Source organism: Salmo salar, chromosome 28 (genome assembly GCF_965601325.2).
Source record: "Salmo salar chromosome 28, fSalSal1, whole genome shotgun sequence".
Classification (NCBI taxonomy): Eukaryota; Metazoa; Chordata; class Actinopteri; order Salmoniformes; family Salmonidae; genus Salmo; species Salmo salar.
The window spans coordinates 29,946,848-29,962,813 of NC_138318.1; the positions used below are offsets into that span (position 1 = coordinate 29,946,848).

Here is a 15,966-nt window from a genome sequence, read left to right on the forward strand (position 1 = left end):
GGACCGCTCTGAGGCGTCCACGTCGTCCTAAAGCACATTGTTGCTGCTTTTGTTATCGTATTTCAATGATAAAACTGGGGGGGACAGAAATGTAATTTCAGAATGTAAATTATTCCATTAGGTATTATTGTGGAATTGTTAGATATTACTTGTTAGATATTGCTGCACGGTCAGTACTAGAAGCACAAGCATTTCGCTACACTTGCAATAACATCTGCTAAACACATGATTGTGACCAATAAACTTTGATTAGATTTTATTTGAGTTTGAAATGCAATTTCAGAATGTCGGGACGACATGACCCCCCGTCCCCAGTGAAAGTTGCGTGACTGTATTTCAGAAGAATGTTCTTCAAAATATGGGGCTCAAAGGACAGAGCAAATGGATCAATAAATTGAACTAGTAAGATACATGTTTGTCAAATTATGTTTTTGGCTCAGATCTGAGAGAAAAAGATGGAATAAATTGCATCCAGTAGGGATTATTCAATGGTACTTTGTTTCTATAATAATTTCCAATATGGTATGTTAGGGCCTCCTTAACTGTTCTTCTGCTTCCAAGTCTAAACGACACAGAGGAAGCATATTCTCTCTTTGTGTGGCCCCGTGCAAGTTTTAACAACATTAACGTGGATAAACAGGAATTTCATGATTAGTTCCAGAGCTTAAAGAGGAGAGGAAGGCCCATCAATTATATCACCCCTGTGCTAAATCTTTTTTATTCAATAAATCAAACTATTAAACATAATAATGGATGTGCATTGCTTTGCGTGTCAAGTGATCACATGCATACACCTGTTCTTTTTTTTATTGATTTTTCTATGTATTTTTTTCCTCAACAGGGATGCAGAGACGTTCTTGTTGGATTCCAAAAAGATCAAGGCCTCTGATGGGGGCTGGCTGGTCTTTGATATCACAGCTACCAGTAACCACTGGGTGCTGAACCCACTGCAGAACATGGGTCTGCAGCTCTCTGTTGAAACTATGGATGGTAATGGAAGCATTACTTTTCTTCAGCCTTTGTTGTTGCTGGGAATTACATATAGAAAAGCAAATGGCAGTTAAACTTTGTAGTTACCCCAAAACTGGTCTTCCAAAGTCACACCCAAGTTCTTTGCCATCTTGTAGGTAGACACAGCTGTCCATAGAGGAGAGTTTAGGTCTTTATTGTCAGGGTTTGAGGTTGCGATGTTGATGTTTACCATGAAGATATAGGAGAGAGAAGGACAGACAGAGCTGTTCGCTTTCTGCATAGCAAAGGTAGGATAAGCCCTGTGAAGAGAAAACAGAGCCCTGTGACTTGTTCGTGGTCTACAGAGAGAACAACAGGGGAGGAGAACTGAGCCCTGGGGAAAGGGGGACACCTAGTCAGTTGTACAACTGAATACCTTTAACTGAAATGTGTCATCTGCATTTAACCCAACACCTGTTGCTTGGCTTCATGGGCTCCCAAGTGGCACAGTGGTCTAAGGCACTGCATCTCAGTGCAAGAGGCATAATTGCAGTCCCTGGTTAAAATCCAGGTTGCATCACATCCGGCTGTGATTGGGAGTCCCATGGGGTGGTGCACAATTGGCCCAGTGTAATCTGTGTTTGGCTGGGCAGTCATTGTAAATAAGAATTAGTTCTTAACTGACTTGCCTAGTTAAAATAAAAATAAACAAATGGTAAGGGTAGATCCTCTTCATGTGTTTGTGGTGATCATCCTGAGATGCCCATTCCTCATAGAGGTGGGCTTCAGAGCAGGATCTGATGTTTCAAGTGTCAAATGCAACCGACAGGAACAAGAGGATGACAGCTTATAAAATCGCAGTTTTAGTAGTGAAGAATTTAAGTATGTTCATTTGGGATTTTTTTTCAGGAACAATGTTAATGTTAATAAAAATATATATATTTTAGTATTATATGCACACTAGAGTAAATTGAGCCATAATCCTTGCATCTATTATTATGCTATTTATATTACATTAACTGATGACATATGACCATAAATCAATAATAAAGCCTCTTTGTGGTTTGAGATTAATGCAGTCAAGCCAAGTGTAACGGACCTTGCATATGCTCATATCAACAATGCAAGCTTACATGATGCAAGGATTTTTACCCACTTTTGGTTGGTGCAATTAAAGAGTTTCATTCCAAAAAGCTTTATATCCCTTTTCAGAAATGTTCGTAAATTAGCTTTTATTGTTTAAATAAATTATGAAAGATATTGATATGTTTTTCAATATCTAATCAATGACAGACATATATTTGTTTAAAATCTATCACTTGATAGATGTTTTTTTGCTAAATGCTGCCTCACTCTCAGGGAAATAAGTTGTACTCCTAGGTTTTAAACACATTTTTTTTGTACACAAATTTACAAATGATACATTTGTGACATCAACATAATTTAAGAATATATATTCTGTACAGTAATGAGATATGTATGCAGATGCTCTTATCCACAGCAACTTACAGTTAGTGCATTCATCTTAAGATAGCTAGGTAAGACAGCCACATATCACAGTCAAATGTGACCCATTTCAGGAAACTAGGCATATGTCGCGGGTCACTACTTCACAGGAGAGCCGTTTCAACGTAAACATTTTTATCAAAATACGTTCTTGGCAGAAATGCCTTCTCGAACATGTGAGCTTTCATGTGCCTTAATAACAAATGTGTATGCCATCTGTAAATACAAATACAATTGTTAAATAACGAGCATAGTTGGTTGAGCCACAGAAAAAGTCAGCAAACTTCCCACTAGCCATGATTGGCTGAGATAATGAGTGGGCTGGACATGCCGAGAGATGAGTTGGGATTGTTCTGCCATATGAACTCAGCAAGAAAAGAAACGTCCTCTCACCTTCAACATAATTTATTTTCAGCAAACTTAACATGTGTAAATATTTGTATGAACATAACAAGATTCAACAACTGAGACATGAACTGAACAAGTTCCACAGACATGTGACTAACAGAAATTGAATAATGTGTCCCTGAACAAAGGCGGGGTCAAAATCAAAAGTAACAGTCAGTATCTGGTGTGGCCACCAGCTGCATTAAGTACTGCAGTGCGTCTCCTCCTCATGGACTGCAACAGATTTGCCAGGTCTTGCTGTGAGATGTTACCCCACTCTTCCACCAAGGCAACTGCAAGTTCCCAGACATTTCTGGGGGGAATGGCCCTAGCCCTTACCCTCCGATCCAACAGGTCCCAGACGTGCTCAATGGGATTGAGATCCGGGCTCTTTGCTGGCCATGGCAGAACACTGACATTCCTGTCTTGCAGGAAATCACACACAGAACGAGCAGTATGGCTGGTGGCATTGTCATGCTGGAGGGTCATGTCAGGATGAGCTTGCAGGAAGGGTACCACTGTAATGCACAGCGTTGAGATTGCCTGCAATGACAACAAGCTCAGTCCGATGATGCTGTGACACACCGTCCCAGACCATGACGGACCCTCCACCTCCAAATCGATCCCGCTCCAGAGTACAGGCTTCCGTGTAGCACTCATTCCTTCGACGATAAACGTGAATCCGACCATCACCCCTGGTGAGACAAAACCGTCGCTCGTCAGTGAAGAGCACTTTTAGCCAGTCTTGTCTGGTTCAGCGACGGTGGGTTTGTGCCCATAGGCGACGTTGTTGCCGGTGATGTCTGGTGAGGAGCTGCCTTACAACAGGCCTACAAGTCCTCAGTCCAGCCTCACTCAGCCTACTGCGGACAGTCTGAGCACTGATGGAGGGATTGTGCGTTCCTGGTGTAACTCAGGCAGTTGTTGTTGCCATCCTATACCTGTCCCGCAGGTGTGATATTCGGATGTACCGATCCTGTGCAGGTGTTTTTACACGTGATCTGGCACTGCGAGGATGATCAGCTGTCCGTCCTGTCTCCCTGTAGAGCTGTCTTAGGCATCTCACAGTACGGACATTGCAATTTATTGCCCTGGCCACATCTGCAGTCCTCATGCCTCCTTGCAGCATGCCTAAGGCACGTTCACGCAGATGAGCAAGGACCCTGGGCATCTTTTCTTTTGTTTTTTTTAGAGTCAGTAGAAAGGCCTCTTTAGTGTTCTAAGTTTTCATAACTGTGACCTTAATAGCCTACCGTCTGTAAGCTGTTAGTGTCTTAAAGACCGTTCCACAGCTGCATGTTCATTAATTGCTTATGGTTCATTGAACAAGCATGGGAAACAATGTTTAAACCCTTTACAATGAAGATCTGTGAAGTTATTTGGATTTTTACAAATTATCTTTGAAAGACAGGGTCCTGAAAAAGGGACGTTTATTTTTTGGCTGAGTTTAGCGCGCTTCTGTCTATTTGAGCTGGTCAATATGTCTAAGTAATCCTGTCTAGCGTGGCATTTTTTAAAGTGTATCGTGTATAAAAACTGCATAAGTGTTGCTCTCCACTTTCTGGAGGACTGAGTTTTGAAATCAGTGGAATATAATAGCTAAGGAGATTGAGAAAACACCTGTCTCCGGATTACACCCTCAAACTAAGGGCAACCATGGCATCCGACAGGAGACGCTTACAACCATGAATAATGTATACGGGTAAGATATTCTAGCTAGCAACATTTTCAGATATTACAAATTTCAAATTTTGACAGAAAGAGCCATCAGAATGTTCAGATCAACCCTTTTAATTGGCCAAAGCATCCGGTGTGCACTCTGAATGCGAAATGCTCTGAATTTACTAACGGACAGTCTGACAACACAGTTGCAGTCACCAATGCTCTGGATAACATAACAGCCTAACCAGCTCTGCTAGGGTGAGTAATGTTCAGTGAGCTGTTCTCTCTCACTTAAGTAGCTAACAAGTTAGCTTGGGTGCTTGACTGCTGCTATTAGTACATTCAGAACAACCCTTAAGAGCTGGGTGGGGCTAAAGCTGAAGAGGGTGTGAACGATGCTGAATGGGTGTAGACAATGAAGGGCTCTCCAATAGTAGTACCAAAACATTTAAAGGCTATTGTCTCAAAAGAGAGTTGATCAACTTTCAAAGCAAAATTACTTTCCCATTGTTACTCAACTGTAGTGTATGATGTACCATTTTGTAGAGTCTCTACTTTTATCCAATGTAAAAAACGCAATCTTAAATGTTGCTACATAAGACTGATTTAAGCTGGTCGGTCACAAATATACATGATACGAATATACCATTGTGCTAAGGATTATTGGTGTCTCTGAGGGGTCTTTGTCCTGGTTTGCTAACTACCTCTCTCAAAGAGTGCAGTGTATAAAATCTGAATATCTGCTGTCTCAACCCCTGCCTGTCACCAAGGTATACCCCAAGGCTCGATCCTAGGCCCCATGCTCTTCTCAATTTACATCAACAACATAGCTCAGGTAGTAGGAAGCTCTCTCATCCAATTATATGTAGATGATACAGTCTTATACTCAGCTGGCCCCTCCCCGGATTTTGTGTTAAATGCTCTACAACAAAGCTTTCTTAGTGTCCAAAAAGCGTTATCTGCCCTTGAAACAAAGGTCATGTGGTTTGGTAAAAAGAAAGCCCCTCTCCCCACAGGTGTGATTATTACCTCTGAGGGTTTAGAGCTTGAAGTAGTCACCTCATACAAGTACTTGGGAGTATGGCTAGATGGTACACTGTCCTTTTCTCAGCACATATCAAAACTGCAGGCTAAAGTTAAATCTAGACTTGGTTTCCTCTATTGTAATTGCTCCTCTTTCACCTCTGCTGCCAAACTAACCCTGATTCAGATGACCATCCTACCCATGCTAGATTACGGAGAAGTCATTTATAGATCGGCAGGTAAGGGTGCTCTCGAGCGGCTGGATGTTCTTTACCATTCGGCCATCAGATTTGCCACCAATGCTGCTTGTAGGACACATCACTCTGTATACCCGTCGCAAGACCCACTGGTTGATGCTTATTTATAAAACCTCTTAGGCCTCACTCCCCCCATCTGAGATATCTACTGCAGCCCTCATCCTCCACTTACAACACCCGTTCTGCCAGTCACATTCTGTTAAAGGTCCCCAAAGCACACACATCCCTGGGTCGCTCGTCTTTTCAGTTCGCTGCAGCTAGCGACTGGAACAAGCTGCAACAAACACTCAAGCTGGACAGTTTTATCTCAATCTCTTCATTCAAATATTCAATCATGGACACTCTTACTGACAGTTGGGGCTGCTTTGCGTGATGAATTGTTGTCTCTACCTTCTTGCTCTTTATACTGTTGTCTGTGCCCAATAATGTTTGTACCCTATTTTGTGCTGCTACCATGTTGTGCTGCTGCCATGTTGTGTTGCAACCATGTTGTTGTCATGTTGTGTTGCTACCATACTGTGCTGTTATGTGTTGCTGCCATGCTATGTTGTTGTCTTAGGTCTCTCTTTATGTAGTGTTGTGTTGTCTCTCGTCATGTTGTGTGTTTTGTCCTATATTTTTATTTAATATATGTTTATTTTTAATTCCAGCCCCCATCCCCGCAGGAGGCCTTTTGCCTTTTGGTAGGCCGTCATTGTAAATAAGAATTTGTTCTTAACTGACTTGCCTAGTTACTTAAATGTAAAATAAAAAAATTCCAGCTAAACAACGTATTCGTTTTGTAGCGTTTTATAAAAAATATATACAGTTGAAGTCGGAAGTTTACATGCACTTAGGTTGGAGTCATTAAAACTCGTTTCTCAACCTCTCCACAAATTTCTTGTTAACAAACTATAGTTTTGGCAAGTCGGTTAGGACATCTACTTTGTGCATGACTGTAAGGCTTGGGTGTCGTGCTGGCGAGGAATCAAATGCAGGAAGCAGCGATACAGGGTAGTGGCTTTAATGAACACAATGGCTAGAACACACGCCACCCCAAACTGCGATCAAAGCGCACACGAAAACAAAGTGCCCCAAACACAGGGGACAAAACACTGTTGGCGCAAACACACGCACTAAATGCAAAAATACAAAATCAGTGTGTCACCAAGCACAGCATACAGAGAAACAATCCCGCACAAAGAGCAGGCGGGTCTACTAGCTAATATAGCCCCACTAATCACCCCAACACAGAACAGGTGCAAACAATAACGGAAAGGGGGGAAAACAAAGGGAATCAGTGGCAGCTAGTAGGCCGGTGACGACGACCTCCGAGCGCCACCCGAGCAGGAGGGGGAGCCACCTTCGGTGGGAGTCGTGACAATGACACAAATAATTTTTCCAACAATTGTTTACAGACAGATAAGTTCACTTATAATTCACTGTATCACAATTCCAGTGGATCAGAAGTTTACATACATTAAGTTGACTGTGCCTTTAAACAGCTTGGAAAATTCCAGAAAATTATGTCATGGCTTTAGAAGCTTCTGATAGGCTAATTGACATAATTTGAGTCAATTGGAGGTGTACCTGTGCTGTGGATCTATTTGAAGGCCTACCTTCAAACTCAGTGCCTCTTTGCTTGACATCATGGGAAATTCAAAAGAAATCAGCCAAGACCTCAGAAAAAAAATGTGTAAACCTCCACAAGTCTGGTTCATCCTTGGGAGCAATTTCCAAATGCCTGAAGGTACCACGTTCATCTGTACAAACAATAGTACGCAAGTATAAACACCATGGGACCACGCAGCCGTCATACCACTCAGGAAGGAGACGTGTTCTGTCTCCTAGAGATGAACGTACTTAGGTGTGGAAAGTGCAAATCAATCCCAGAACAACAGCAAAGAACCTTGTGAAGATGCTGGAAGAAACAGGTACAAAAGTATCTATATCCACAGTAAAACGAGTCCTATATCGACATAACCTGAAAGGCCGCTCAGCAAGAAAGAAGCCACTGCTCCAAAACCACCATAAAAAAGTCAGACTACGGTTTGCAACTGCACATGGGGACAAAGATCGTACTTTTTCGAGAAATGTCCTCTGGTCTGATGAAACAAAAATTGAACTGTTTGGCCATAATGACCATTGTTATGTTTGGAGGCGAAAGGGGGAGGCTTGCAAGCCGAAGAACACCATCCTAACCATGAAGCAAGGGGGTGGCAGCGTCATGTTGTGGGGGTGCTTTGCTGCAGGACGTACTGGTGCACTTCACAAAATAGATGGCATCATGAGGTAGGAAAATTATGTGGATATATTGAAGTAACATCTCAAGACATCAGTCAGGAAGTTAAAGCTTGGTCGTAAATGGGTCTTCCAAATGGACAATGACCCCAAGCATACTTCCAAAGTTGTGGCGAAATGGCTTAAGGACAACAAAGTCAAGGTATTGGAATGGCCATCACAAAACCCTGACCTCAATCCCATAGAACATTTGTGGGCAGAACTGAAAAAGCGTACGCCAGCAAGGAGGCCTACAAATCTGATTCAGTTACACCAGCTCTGTCAAGAGAAATGGGCCAAAATTCACCCAACTTATTGTGGGAAGCGTGTGGAAGGCTACCCAAAACGTTTGACCCAAGTTAAACAATTTAAAGGCAATGCTACCAAATACAAATTGAGTGTATGTAAACTTCTGACCCACTGGGAATGTGATGAAAGAAATAAAAGCTGAAATAAATAATTCGCTCTACTATTATTCTGACATTTCACATTCTTAAAATAAAGTGGTGATCCTAACTGACCTAAGACAGAGAATTTTTACTAAGATTAAATGTCAGGAATTGTGAAAAACTGAGTTCAAATGTATTTGGCTAAGGTGTATGTAAACTTCGGACTTCAGCTGTACATTTAAAATCTACAAATGAAACATCTGAGAACAGTAATATTTTACACACACATGAAAGTATCCATAAGCAATGCTTTCTGATGTAAAAACACAAATGTGAACGATTGGTGGATATTACCTTTTGGAAATAAACTCTTTTGTTGCGCCCCGATCATTGCATTTGATTAGATAGGAATCTAATTTTACTTCTGTTTGTTGCTATTCACATTGCTTGTTGTTTTAAAAGGACGGAGTATCAACATGAAGTCTGCTGGCATCGTTGGTAGGAACGGACCACAATCCAAACAGCCGTTCCTAGTCTCATTCTTCAAGGCCAGTGAGGTATTGCTGCGCTCTGTCCGGGCCGCTGGTGGAAAGAAAAAGAATCACAATCGCAACAAATCAGGTGGTCAACAGCAATCATCACAGGCACCGAAAAGTGGAGGTGGGCATATTAAACGATCATAATTGTTATGTCTACACTCCAGGATGTTATGTCTGCTCAAGCAGCCTCTTGTTGCCAATTAGCCTTGTTTTGGCAGCACACGTGTACTATAGATACATATAAAACAGATAGATTTTCAAAATAATAAACCTAACTGCTGAATCTTTTACCCTTCCTTCAAGTCAGGTTGGTCCATGGATATTAACATGTAACGCTCACCTTATACAAATACTGTAGCTAAAGTACACAAAACGTCCCCAATGACCCTCAATACATGAGTTGAATTTGGCTGTCATTTTATAGAAGTCTATGTGCACTTGCTTCAGCTCCACAGCTGTTTAGAACTGATGTGGTTCAGTGCGTTAGGGACACCCAGTCAACACCCTTTCAGTGGCCGCTTTACTGTAATAACAATAAATGAGTTGGTGCTGCCATTTGCTGTTAACAGTTTGTTAACAATTTATTAATAATTTTCGAGTTTCCTATTGAACAAAATAATAATAGTGCTCACAGGTGCTCAATAAAATAAAATAAAAGCCTAATGATGCATGAAAAACCGGTAAACTTTTAGATGAATTGAATGTTTGTTGTTTTCAGATCATAACACCAGTGAACAGAAACAAGCCTGCAAGAAGCATGAACTTTACGTCAGCTTCCGAGACTTGGGATGGCAGGTGGGAAAGATGGAATAACATTTGAACCTTAACATGTCTATTGTACACTGTCATAAGCATGTCAGAGCAGAAGGCACATAGGCTGCATTTAGACAGGCAGCCCAATTCAGACCAATTTTTTTTTTCTCCACTAATTGGTCTTCTGACCAATAACATCAGCACTTTTTCATGGCTGATCTGATTGGTCAAAAGACCAATTAGTAAAAATGTTTTTATCAGAATCATAACATGTGTGTTACAAATATGTGTGTGTTTGTAAAAACACCTCTTTTAGTTTCAACACTGTTATTTAGGGTATTCAATGCAGTGCACGAGAAACAGACAGATGACTGACTAAAGAAAACACATCAAGTGTCAATGAAGTGACTTCAATATTCAATGAGGAGCACATTGAGGCTTATTTTGTCTTTTTTAATTCTATTTGAAGGACTGGATTATTGCACCTGAAGGCTATGCTGCTTTTTACTGCGATGGGGAATGTTCTTTTCCACTCAATGCGCATATGAATGCGACAAATCACGCCATTGTGCAAACCCTGGTAAGTGCAAAGCCTCAAAAGTTACTTATTTTAATTCATATTGAATTTCTTTAACAATATGGAGATAATTAATCCCACACCATATCGATTTTATGAGCTTCTCAAACTGCTGCTTTGATGCTATCTCCTTTCTATACTCAGTCCTTTCTTTCTTTCTTTCAGTCATTTTAATTTATATTTTACTCAGTTTTTTCTGTTCACTTCCACAGGTTCATCTGATGTTCCCTGACAATGTGCCAAAGCCATGCTGTGCACCGACCAAGCTGAACGCTATATCTGTGCTTTACTTTGATGACAGCTCAAATGTCATCCTCAAGAAATACAGAAACATGGTCGTCAGGTCATGTGGTTGCCATTAACGGGCAAGCAGCGTTATATTTCAGATATGTGGTACTGCTGAATAAGTACAATATCGATTTAGATATGTTGGAGGTGTGATGTACAGTATTATGTATATATTAGTTGTATTAACTTATTTATTTCCCCCTATTTTTGTGGTAACACTCAATATTGTACAATGAATATGACTTAGAATATGAAATTAGAGTGCATGTATATTTGACATCACTTGGCACTCTCTCCTATAGGCCATATCAAACATATACATATACGTTGTTATAGTTGTAGGATTTTGTTGTACATCTTAGCAAAAGGAAACTTCTCGATCCAATATGGATCTATTGGACGTATTGTTATTGGATACGGTTCAACTAAGTATACACATTTTACCAACATGGTTCTTCGGCTGTCCCCATAGGAGAACCATTTGATGAGACCCTTTTGTTTCCAGGTAGAACCTTTTGGGGTTCCATCTCGAAGCCTTTCCACATACGGTTCAACATTGAACCCAAAATGGTGCTTCTATGGGGACGGCGAAAGAACCGTTTTGGAACCCTTTTTCTGAGTGTATAGCACTGTTTTTCAAACTGTTACATTAGATTTAATTTTCAAACCATTGTTTTAAACCGTTCTAACCACTCAAAAAAGATTTACAAAATGCTGCTACAGTAAAATGAGGTAAAATCTTATGACATAGCAGTGGAAAATACTTTGCGTAGCTACAGTATCTTACCTAGAAATAGTGTCAATTATTGCATCAACATTGTATTATTAAGGTTTTGTAAGCACATTATAACCTATACTAGCCTATGCAACTTGCAACAATTTATTTGATTTATCCATCAGATGTGTTAAAGCAGAATCCGTATTGATGTCATTGAGTGAGTAAGAGCCTGGCACAACATAAATCACATTAAAGGTATGACGTAAAAGAGCAAAGTAAGTATTTCAAATAGGTCCCCTTGAATAACACTCTGAGTTTTTCCTTCAGGCTTGAAGTTAATCATATTTACACTGTGCACAGGCTTCAGTCTATCATGAAAATGAGTTTGGAAAAACTTGTGGTTGTTTATACAGTATCCTTAGACTTCTGGCTATAAAATATATGTATATATCATGTTTTATATCAAATAAGTTCCGCTGAAAGGTACTTCCTCTATGCCAAAGTATCCCATAGCTACATTCTGTTGAATACATATTTCCAGAGCATTCACTGAAAAAACATGAGGACTGGCCTGCTATATTCTCAGACCCTTGAAATGTCACAGTTCAATAACAGTAGGAATATATGACAATTAGGCAAAAGTTGTACAGTAGCTCTCTTAAAAGTACTTTATGGCCAGTATATATTTTCATATTTTACATATTCAATACGTAATGGATGAAAACATCCCTAACATGCTGACTAGACCGGCCACGTTGTGTGCGCGAGTGTTGCAAAATAAATGTACACATCATGTACACGTTATTCAATCATTTCATCCAAACTGCTTGCATGTGTCAACGAGCGTTTGCGTAGCCAGACGCTAAAATAGAACTTGGTTCCATTTGAGACGCTTGACGCGCTACAAGTCCTGCCTCTCCCATCTACTCTTTTGTTTTCACGACCATACTAACCCACATGGGTGATTGAAAAATTAACAAGGAGAGATTAATCAAAGAAAACTGACAAAAAAATGATTTTATCTGTGGATTAATTGTCGGAGTAGAGAACACACAATTTTGTATGACTCAAAATGGGACCAAATTCTACTAAGATCTAGCAAAAAAATAGGACCATTTGCATTTCAGATAAAATAGCAAGCCAATGTTTATCTCCCAGGACAAATTAGCTAGCAACAGCAAGCTAGCTAAATGTCCATGAATGTTTCATGTGTGTTTGAACTTGTCCCCAAATGAATATAGTTGATTCACAGTTGGTTTTGGTATTTTAACCTGTGTGTCATGAACCCATATGGCGGAGATAAACAAAATCAAAATGCACACGATGCCGCACGCGGATGCACGCTTGGGGCAGGTTTGGTCAAGGAGTGAGAAAATACATTGTTTGCCCAATTGTTGTTATATCACTGTTATTTTTGTATTATTATTGATGTTATATTATTATTGTCATATTGTTATGCTTCATAGTAATTTGAGTAATATATGTTTGGGAAAAATACAGGTTACTGTATTGTTAGTGTTGTTTAAATATTATTAAATGATCTTTTTGAAAATATTGCTTCCAAATACTTTCCATGTATTATTAACTAAACCAAAACATATTAAAAAGTAAACAGACAATTTACATCCCTTAAAAGATTTTCAGTTTAAACGTGAAAATAACAATTTTCCCCACCCCCAAAGTCTTAAAACACCAATCCCACCTTAAAGAAATTCCATTGACAAACACTCTCTTTTGTCCTCCAGCTGCAGGCTTTCAGGTCTTTTAAATCCAAGTTGTCTTCGTGTATTAGTGTTTGGAATTCTATGGATGTTTTATGCACTGTTGCCGGACTACCGTCTGAGATTTATAAATGTTTGACAAGTATGATATAAACATAGGGGTCCACCCAGGGAGCCTGTACATCTGCTGCGTAGTGACAGACGGCTAGTGTTTAGTTGTTTTGTGAGCTTCAGCAGAGCTCTCTCCTGACTCCTGACAGGGAGGATTACAACATCATATTGTTGCTGTGTGTGGTGATCTATAGTCACTAGGCACCAATGAGGCGTCCCTCCTATTTTGGAGAATATAGAATAAATGTATGGTTTAGACCATACAGTGACCAAATGTTTTACTGCTACATTATTGTTTAATGCATAGTATATCAGTTGCATCAGGGTTTGAATTACGGTGGTGTGATCACAATGGTTGTTATGCTGTTTTCGTCTTTGCTAGCACTTAATCATGAGCCCCGCCAAGCAGCTGTTGGTAAAGCGCCGTTGTGCATGGGGTTTCCATAGAGAAGTGACCTTTTAAATCAACTAGCTAGGAAATCCACGCTATTAGAACGGCAACTGCCAAGAGGGAGAATATCTAAATGGATTCAGTTTTCTCTGTGACACAGAAACACTTTGGAGACACAATTCAGTTCGAGACAGTTCTTCTTACTTTTCTGACCACTGACATTGCCTCCTATCCTTCGAGATAAAAAGAGAAGCAATGATATTTGCCATAGTTGCTATTCCAGCTCCCACTTGGCTGAAATGGAATGAAGAACAGATAGTTAACCATTGAGGAAATTGCCCCTTATAACCACTAACACACCAAGAGCAGGATTCAGTCAAACTTCTTGTTTATGCATTATACATAAACAGTAGCGGTGCATGGGTAAAATCACTGAGGAAGCCAGGCCAGAGAAAAAGCCATATTACAACCTATTTGTTGTGATAATTGCGTTGTTTGCTCTACAACCTGTTATGCCTTGCCACTGTGATATATAGGCCTAAGGCCGAGACAATAAGAAGACACAGTGGCAGAATAAATTCAACTACACCTTTGTTTCATCACAAAACCGGAGAGCAACATTCGTCCTGTGAAGTCCACAGAGCATACGAATAGTTACATCACCTACATCATAGTCAAGCAAGTTAATGTTTCCGACATTTTCGGACTACTAAATAACTGATGATTTAGAACCACGGAGAGTTACCACAATATAGAACATGCTTTTAGTTTTTGTTGTCCTAGGCTACCTGGCTAAAATGCTTGCTCACTAGCCTGACTTCCTTTCATGGGCAATGGTGAGCCAGTTAGTTAACATTAGCCTACTACATCTAGCAGCATATTGAACTCCCATCCTCTCAGGCCAGGGGCACAATATGAATTAATGGTTGGATCAGAATCGATGTTATAATCATTGGCCAGTATGGATAATTAAGTCAAAATACGTGTCTCCATCCATGGCTAATTTCACAGTTGAACTCACTCAGGTTAGCTCAATGTTGATTGGCTTTTACTTCTTTTATGTTTTTATCAACAGAGGCCAAATGCTCTCTGGCTTCCTTTGCATTCAATTCTGTGGGCGGCAACAATGTCATACTCTTTTCGACCAGACAGCATCAGATAGATGGGCTACACATACAGAGACAGAGGGGCGCTGTTTCGCTTGCTCAGATGCTTTCTCCGGTGAGACACATTCAGTCTCTTGCGAATTGAATCCAAATTATGAAACACAGAGAGACGAAAGATACATTATTTTATATCGTTTTTTTCCGTTCATTTTTGGGGGAAGCCTGGGTTCCCTTGGCATCCATGAATACACACCACTGTACATAAAGTACATTTTTTAGTTTATAGAGTAGCCTAGCAACAGGGAGCCTAGCGGTTAGAGAGGCGAGCAAGCAACCGGAGGGTTGCAAGATTGAATCCCGGGTCTGATGGGAAAAATCTGTCGGGAAGTGAGCTGGCAACCGGAGGGTTGCTGGTATCAAATCATAGATGCCATTGCATGCTCTTGTGCCCTTGAGCAAAGCACTTAAAATCCAACAACAACTGCTCCACGGGGCACCATAGTAGGGCAGCCCCCTGCGCCAACCTTTCCAACCTGAGTGGGTATGTGTGTCTTTCTTCCATTGGATCTTGCGTGTACAAATAAGGTGATATTGTGTACAAATAAATTGATATTGTATACAAATAAAGTGATATTGTGTATGAATAAGGTGATATTGTGTACGAATAAGGTGATATTGTGTACGAATAAGGTGATATTGTGTACAGATAAAGTGATCTTGTGTATGAATAAGGTGATCTTGTGTACAAATAAAGTGATATTGTGTACAGATAGTGATCTTGTGTACAAAGAAAGTGATCTTGTGTATGAATAAGGTGATCTTGTGTACAAATAAAGTCATCTTGTGTACAAATAAAGTGATATTGTGTACTATTAAAGTGATCTTGTGTATGAATAAGGTGATCTTGTGTACAAATAAAGTGATCTTGTGTATGAATAAGGTGTGTACAAATAAAGTGATCTTGTGTACAGATAAAGTGATCTTAATCTACTTCTGTCAAGGTTGTTGTCGGTGAATGAGGACCAATACGCAGCAGGTACGTGAATGCTCATCTTGATTTTTAATTACTCTCAAAAATGAACATACAAAATAACAAAATAACGAACACTCGACAAATAAACAGTCTGGTAAGGCACAAGGCTATACACAGAATAATCACCCACAAATCACACACACAAACACACCCTAATATATGGGACTCTCAATCAAAGGCAGATAGACAACACCTGCCTTCAACTGAGAGTCCCAACCCCAATTAACCAAACATAGAAACACACACACCAGACTAACCATAGAATACAACCACATAGACCATCAACCAAAAACCC

The 15,966-nt window shown here is 40.1% G+C and overlaps 1 protein-coding gene across 1 annotated transcript in view; it reads left to right on the plus strand.

Moving 5' to 3' along the window:
* The window catches only part of LOC106589803 (bone morphogenetic protein 5), a 45,299-nt gene extending 29,805 nt beyond the window's left edge, over nucleotides 1-15,494 (plus strand). The window contains exons 3-7 of the mRNA XM_014180152.3: nucleotides 842-990; nucleotides 8,897-9,094; nucleotides 9,692-9,768; nucleotides 10,196-10,306; nucleotides 10,516-15,494. Coding sequence (XP_014035627.1) covers nucleotides 842-990; nucleotides 8,897-9,094; nucleotides 9,692-9,768; nucleotides 10,196-10,306; nucleotides 10,516-10,665 — 685 coding nt within the window. The 3' untranslated portion in view covers nucleotides 10,666-15,494. The remainder of the gene's footprint in view (nucleotides 1-841; nucleotides 991-8,896; nucleotides 9,095-9,691; nucleotides 9,769-10,195; nucleotides 10,307-10,515) is intronic.
* The last annotated feature ends 472 nt before the right edge of the window (nucleotides 15,495-15,966 follow it).